At 35.7% G+C, this 7,892-nt stretch overlaps 1 protein-coding gene across 1 annotated transcript; it reads right to left on the bottom strand.

Annotated features, from left to right (window-relative positions):
- Positions 1-1,589: 1,589 nt before the first annotated feature.
- Positions 1,590-5,638, bottom strand: LOC111299813 (protein BRASSINOSTEROID INSENSITIVE 1-like). The gene has a single exon (XM_022895273.2). The coding sequence runs from the start codon at positions 5,430-5,432 to the stop codon at positions 1,851-1,853; it is 3,582 nt and encodes a 1,193-aa protein (XP_022751008.1). The 5' UTR covers positions 5,433-5,638; the 3' UTR covers positions 1,590-1,850.
- Positions 5,639-7,892: the final 2,254 nt, after the last annotated feature.

The following is a 7,892-nucleotide window of genomic DNA, read 5'->3' as shown; positions in this document are numbered from 1 at the left end:
ATGATAGTTAAATACAAAAAAAAAAAAGTTGGATTGCTTCGAGTTAAAACAATTTCAAATTTAAATTATTTTAAATTTAAATTGTTTTAGATTCGAACTATCATATGTCCAATAATGTTTTGGGTAATATACTCTAAAAATGTAGCATCATTATAATATTATACTTCTTTTTCTCGAATTATTGGTCTCTCATTCATTTTCACAAAAAAAAAAAATTTTGACTTTGATATATATAATATTAAATTTGTAATATTTATAAATTTGCTGTTTTATAATTTTTAATGTCAAAAATTAAAAAAATCATAAAAAATAATTTTATAATAAAATAAAATTTTAAGTATTAAAAACACAGACATAAAAAAAAAAAAAAGGAAACACAAGGAAAAATAAAAAGCTCTAAGCTGAAAAAGGAGGCAGAGAATTGGCTGGGTAGCTAGAAATCCAGAGAGGAAATTGTCCATATGTATGGACAGGAGCACGTGCGGTTGATGAAAAAAGACAAAAGTTAATCAATTTTCTGTTTGGAAACCAACAGGGAAAAAATCGTTGAGTTGGGTAATTAATCTTGAATTGTTGACTCAAGTGAGTGTCGCCACAATTTAATGTGTACGGTTTATAATTGTGAGTGTTGGATTTGATTAAAGATGGGATGGTCCAGCCATTGCCTTTGGATTTATGAATTGTAATGGGAAAACTGAAAGGAGGATGGAAATGTTTCAAAGGAAAAAAAAATGGTGCGTGAATCATCGTCATCATCTAAATTCTAAACCACAATGATTTTTGGGACTCGAAATTCTTTCAAGTTGGCCCTGCCCTTTGGTGGGATCATTGCCTTTTAATTCTTGCCACACCTCCTGTTTGCTTTGTTACAAATTCCATGCTTGCTGCCATGCAAAATAGCTTCCCAATCAAACCAAAAAAGCTTGCCCATGATTGCACAAGTTGAATTGACAATAATGGGGGAAAACTCTGCATTCTCTTTTCCTTTCTTTGGATTCAAGAATTCTTTTGAAGGATTTTTTTAGTGCATATTTCCAGGAAAAAAAAAATCAAATTTGAGTTATATATGTATTATCTTGGTACATGTATTTGGAAGAATGGATGACAAGCAAAATTTTAGGTGTTTTCTCTATGCTGTCATTTTCAAATATTAGTTAGGATAAATCTGGGGTATTATTCCTTATCATTTTAAGTTCAAAAGTGGAAAATAAGGAATAAATAAAATAAAAACGTCAGTCTTAATCAGATAATTTTAAATACTGACTTGTTTTGGTAAATAATTTTAAATACACACTTTTTCTTGGAGAATTAGTAGGCAAGAGAATGAAAGATTTTTGGCAAACATTACCAAGAATAGTCCATAACTTAGCAGATTAAAAAAAAAAAACACTTCTCAAATTAGAATCTGATGTGTTGCTCTCTGCTGTATATATAAAAATATAAAGACAGCTTCGACATGTATATTTGTATGTATATTTGTATGATAAAAGAGAGAATGAAAACAAATGTATAAACCTGAAGAAGGGGCCAAAAGAGCCTTCACTTGGTCCCCATCACTGAGGTCACTGATCTAATCTAAGAGTAGATCTGAAATAAAGTTCTCTTTATAGAAGAAAAAACTGGGAAATGTATATTTACACATTTATAACAAGTTAAACAACCCTTTTTTTATGTATAACAAGATTTTTGGGAGGGGTACAAGATACATACATCAAATGGTAGAAGATACAAAGGGCATTTTGAAGTTGTCAAGGAGAGGGAAAATTTTGTGGGAGCTGAATGGATCATTACCACCTGCTTCTTTCTTCTTCAAAGAATTTTTGGTGAAAATTTGGTTGAACTTGTTTCATCTACTGCTTACCTTCAGGGACTTCTTTTATGGTCATGTCTACCATTTCGACTGCACTAAAACCTCCATCATCAGTGGCAATGGTTGATTGGGAGTCAAGTCCGGACCCTGCTTGTATGTTCTTGAACATTGCCATGACTTGAATCATTGTGGGTCGTCTCCATGCTCGATCATCCAAGCAAGTACAAGCTACATTTAAGTGTTGTAAAAGCTCAATCTTAAGGCTAGGATCCTCTTTCATGAGCTCCGGATCAAAGACATCACTTATTCTAAGTTTTGCATGCTGTTTCACCCATCCCACAAGATTGTTATCACCAAAATCAGCAGAATCTGTAGGCCTTTTCCCTGTTAGCAACTCGAGCAAAACTACACCGTAACTGTAAACATCACCTTTCGTGGTACATCTAAAGCTCTGGTAGTATTCAGGAGGAACATAACCAGGAGTACCCGCTAATGTACTAACACTCAAATGCGTATCCATTGCACTCATAAGCCTTGCCATCCCAAAATCTGAGACTCTGGCCTCCAAATTCTCATCAAGCAGGACATTGCTTGATTTCATATCTCTATGAATTATATGAGGATTGCAACTATGGTGAAGAAACGCCAGACCTCTTGCTGCTCCAATGGCAATCTTTCTCCTTGCTGCCCAATTCAGTTTGATCCCAGCTTTCTTTTGATCATGTAAAACATCATCTAAGCTTCCATACCTCATGTACTCATAAACTAGAAGCCGTTCTTCGCCCACCTTACAGTAACCCAAGAGAGGAACAAGGTTCCGGTGCTTGATCTTCCCAATGGTTTCCATTTCCGCTGTGAATTCTCGGTCACCCTGTCCACTGATATGTATTAGTTTTTTTATTGCAACAACGCTCCCATCTTTCAGTTGGGCCTTGTATACATCACCAAAACCACCAGAGCCAATAAGGCTGTCATTATGGAAGCCATTAGTGGCTTCAAGAAGATCAGCAAAGGTGAGCTTCCGGAGGGGCTTCTCAAATGTGGCCAGGTTGATGCTTAATGCTTCTCGTGCACCAGTTAGCTTCCAGCTGGTATTTGCAGTGCCTGAGTGGGAGCGACTGTCCATATAAACATCACGAGCAGAATCTGTCTTCTTCCTTCTTTTCTTTGTCTCTACAACAGCTATGATAAAACCAAAGATGCAGAAGAGAGAGAACAACAATCCCATTGCCACACTACCAGCAAGAGAAGCTTGTCTGCTATGAGACTTTCTATGCCCAGAATTTGAAGAAGCCTCTGGATCTCTTCTACAGGGAGGAAGAGGGACCCCACAGAGACCTGAATTATTTTGGAAATCATTAGCTGGAAATGTTTCCAGCTGACCCATTTCAGGAATCATACCAGAGAGAAGGTTGTTTGACAGATTAATCTCACTGAGCAATGTAATGCCAGTCATGGATTGTGGAATTGACCCTTCCAGCCTGTTGTATGAAAGATCAAGAATGCCAAGACCCTTTAAGTTCCCAATCTCTTGTGGGATGGTTCCAGAGATATTGTTGTGGCCCAAATTCAAGATAGAGAGATATGACATTGTGCCGATCTCCTTAGGAATTGTCCCTGACAGCAAATTGTATGAAAGATCAAGAAAAACCATAGAACCATGATTGTTGAATGCGGGCTGTGTGTGACCCCCATAAACTCTCGTAAAATTGCAAGGGTTCCTGGTGGAAATTCTATCCAACTGTTCCTGTCTAATTCCTGCGAATTCTAGTAAATTTCCTGACCCGTGGCACTCTTTGCTTCCATCATTCTTGATATCAATAAACCTCTTCCCAGCAATAAAATTGACAGCAATTTTACCAGATTGTTTGAACAGCACAGGAGGGATAGTCCCATTTAAGTTATTGGTATTAAGATCCAACCATATCAGGCTTTGACAATCTCCAAGCTCTGGTGGTATTCGTCCATAGAAGGAGTTATTGCTGAGTTTGAGAATTGCAAGATTGGAAAGTTTGCCAAGCCAAGCAGGAATCTCACCAGTCAACCGGTTGTTGGACAATGAAATCCAATTCAACTTGGTACAGTTGCTTAGACCAGAAGGTATTATTCCTGTCAACTCATTGAAGTCAAGAATCAAGGTCTCAAGTGTCCGAATGTTACTTAGCTCTTGAGGGATTTCTCCATGGAGCTGATTCAACCAAAGCTTCAAATCCAGAAGCTTGGAGAGAGAACCCAAGCTGGGAGGAATTGTGCCCGTGAGGTAATTGAAGCTCAAATGGAGTGAAACAAGCTGAGAACAGTTACTGAGACTAGCAGGAATAGACCCAGTTAAGTTATTGTTTTGCAAATACAAAAATTGTAACCTGTTAGTCGGATTTTCACACAAAGAAGCAGGAATTGACCCCGAAAAATTATTTGAACTGAGATCTAAAACCTCCAGGTTGGAAAGACTAGACAAAGAATCAGGCAAAGGACCAGAGAAATAATTAAAAGCTAAGTGAAGCTCCTTCAAGGAACTCATATTCTGGAATATCTCAATGGGCAGTTTACCCGTGAAGTTGTTACTAGATACATCAAAAGACTCCAAAGAAGAGCAAGAACCAAAGCCACTAGGAATCATACCAGAAAGATTATTTGAAGAAAGAGCCAGCTCAACAAGACCTGAACAAGCTTCTGTGAGATACAGAGGAATCTCTCCTTGAAACTTATTTTCAGCTAAATAAAGACGCTGCAAATTGGATGTTGGCAAAGCTGGAATCCGACCAGAAAACTGGTTATTTGATAGATTCAAAAATTTTAAGTTCACACACGAAGAAATTGCAAGAGAAATATCATCCGAAAATTTGTTGTCAGAGACATCAAGATGTTCCAGAGCTAAACAGTCTCCAAATGAAGGAGTCTCCATCGAAAAATTGTTTGATGAAAGATCCAAAAACTGCAAATTTTTGCAATTTGAGACATTTATTTCACCAGCAATCTTGTTTCCTTTCAAAGCCAAGAGCTTTAACTTGCTGCAACCGCCATAAAGAATGCAAGGAACCACGTTTCGACCATAAATCTTGTTGAAAGAAAGATCAAGTACTTCCAAACTTAGCTGCAAACTCCTGGATTCTTTACCCGAAAACTCAAGACTATTGCTTGATAAATTGAGAACCTTCAAGTTTGAGCAAGTACCCAAGTTGGAAACAGTTGAAAGAGGACCAGACAAGGTGTTTTGAGATAGATCTAAGGTGGTTAACATGAAGCTACACTTGGATCCAAAAGGGAAAGAAATGTTGCCAGAGATGTTGGCTTTTAACAAAGAAAGGGATTCCAAGTTTTCCAGGGCTAAAAGGAAGGCAGCAACAAAGCGAAAATCTGTGCTTAAGGAGGTGTCACTGAGTTGAATAGAGGAAACTTTGGAGTCTTGGCATGTTACACCTTTGAAGCTGCAAGGGTCTTGGTTAGGAAGCCAGCTTTCCAGAAGAGATGTGTTAGGCAAGCTGGCTTTAAATTTGAGCATTAACAGAGAATCTTTGTTGTTAGAAGAAGCAGCAGCAGCTTCAAGGGAGACAGGAAAGGTGGTGATGAAGGTGAGAATGAGGAGAGAAAAGTAAGCTCTTGAGGCAAAGAAAGGTCTCATTTTTGTGGGGAAAATTTTTTGTTTGGATAAGAAACAGAGTAAGAGAGAGATGAAAGAAGGTGTTTAGGGTTCGAGCCCAGCCATTCCAGAGCAAACAGAGATCTTTGAGCCCTGGTTTTAGAGAGAGAAAATTATTGGGAAAGATTTGGTTCTGTTTTCAGTTTGACTTTGGGTTATTGAAGGGGAAAGAGGGAGTCAAAAAGAGAGAGTAAGGATGGTAAGAAGGGTATTTATCAAAGTGGGGGAGTGAACACAGCTGTTGCTCACATGCCATGTGACAATCTCTTTCTCTAATCTTCTCCTAATCCAAACAATTTAATTTAATAATTAAACAATGATTAAAATAATGTGTTTGTCTCTTTATATGGGTGATTAAAGCGTGAATGAGATTAGGGGGTGGATCAATCTTTAATCTTCTAAAATACACTTTATTTTTTTCTTTCACTTTCTGTTTGTTTCTTGAGATTAAAGCTGGTTCTGGGTCATCTTTATTTTAATTTATTATTGTTCTCTCTCTCTCTCTCTCTCTTTCTCTCGCTCTCTCTTACAATGGAAAACTGTGAGTCTTTGTCCCTATAGCTTATGGAGCGTACGTGTGATGAAGGATTGATCCATCAGTGTCAATTAATGGGAGATTCCCAATCTATTAATTTAATTGGATTCTTTGTTCAGGATGATTAATCCAAGTCATTTTGGCATTTATATGCATTCCCTTTTTACGTAAGAGCTCTTCTTTTAAGTTTAAATATTAACTTTGGCTAAACCCCCCCTCGTGCAGCTCTTTACCGTGCACTTCTTCCCCCTTCTTTTTTCTATTTTAAACGTAAGGTGCCATTGTGCCAATGCTTTTCCTTTTCGTTCTCCTTTTTCCCACATTAAAACAAAAGATTTATTGATAAAAGAAATTTAAACCCAATTAACCTTTCATTTATAGTAATTTTTATATTAAATGCATCTGTTAATAGTTAATTTATGCTTTTTAATATATTGAAAATACTAATTTACTCAATACGGTAATTTTAAAATTTGTCATAAAAAATTAATGAAATCTTAATTTAATAATAAAGAAGAGAATTTTAAATTTTGAGATTTTAAATTCAAATATCATTGTTTTTAGGTTTGATTTTATGTTAAATTTATCTAATTATGTTTTAATTTGTTAAATAATTTATTATTTGATTATTCAATAATTATAAAAGATTATTTAATTATAATTATAACTTATATTTATAATTTCAAAATATAACTTTAAAAAATATCATTTTTCAAAAAAACTTATCATAATAACACTCGTTAGCAAAACACTTTTTTTATAACTTCACATAAATGCCATGTTTTAAATTTGTAAGAAATAATAAGAAGGGTTTTCCAAAATTTTAGTTTGCAAAAAAATTTTCATTATTTTACCCTTTTCAAAAATAGTGAAGCAAGCTTTCAAAAATATTATTTGATTGAATTCTTTACTAGCTTTTCAAACTACCAAACAGACCATTGTCAAACTCCTTTATGTCATCCTTCATACTAACGATACTTGTGGCTGAGTGCCACGACAAGCCTACGCAATATTTCACATTTTTCTCAACTCCGTATAATTATTTTTAACTTATCTTATTTAACATTTTTTTAATTAAAAAAAATCTAATTGGCAATACCCATGAGATCACAGTTGCAAGACTGTCCAAACACTGTTTCTTGGCGCTCGTGTATCGGGAAAACAAGGCGCCATCACGCACTGACAATAATTTAATATTTCCCGACGGTACCTCCCACTCTCTGGTCGTAGCGTTTACCGCACTTCCCGACCAACGTTGTACCGAAGAGCATGCGTGTTACATAAAACGACAATGCAGATTTTCAAAAAGACACTACCGTCTCATTACGCATCTGTCAAGGTCACTTGACTCTACATCAATTCCCTAAATAATTGGCGCTTATGTTCACGCGCTATCCTCCCGGCGGGTTTGGATTTTCGTTTCGTTGGACACTTATGGTCGTACTTGATGCTGTTGTACTGTACGAACGAGCCCACTGTCTCTCTCAACACCCACCGTCGATCTTGTTTAAACGGTCGTGATTGCATTTATTACTTCAAGGTGGGACCCTGTCGGAGACGACGCAGTTGTTGTCATTTCTGTATCTTACACAGGAAATCTAAAGTAATATAGAGGTTAAAGTACGATTTTCAAGGGGCATTACCGTAATATCGTCTGCCAGGTGGTTTTTACTGACATCGGAAATTAAAATGGAACGATAAATTGAAGTTTTTATTTCCTTAAACGGTGGTGAAAAGCAAAGTTATTAACTTCTTATTTTTTTTTGAAAAAAAAGTATATTTTGCATTCATTTTACTTACAATTTTTTTATTATAATTATTCACAATTTCATATAAAATTTTAATAATTTTTTTATAATTTTAAATTATAATTAATTAATTGTAATACAGTAATGATAAATTATATA

Source organism: Durio zibethinus, chromosome 18, assembly GCF_047325235.1.
Source record: "Durio zibethinus cultivar Kanyao isolate XHJ-2024 chromosome 18, ASM4732523v1, whole genome shotgun sequence".
Taxonomy (NCBI): Eukaryota; Viridiplantae; Streptophyta; class Magnoliopsida; order Malvales; family Malvaceae; genus Durio; species Durio zibethinus.
This window is presented reverse-complemented; position numbering and strand designations above follow the sequence as displayed.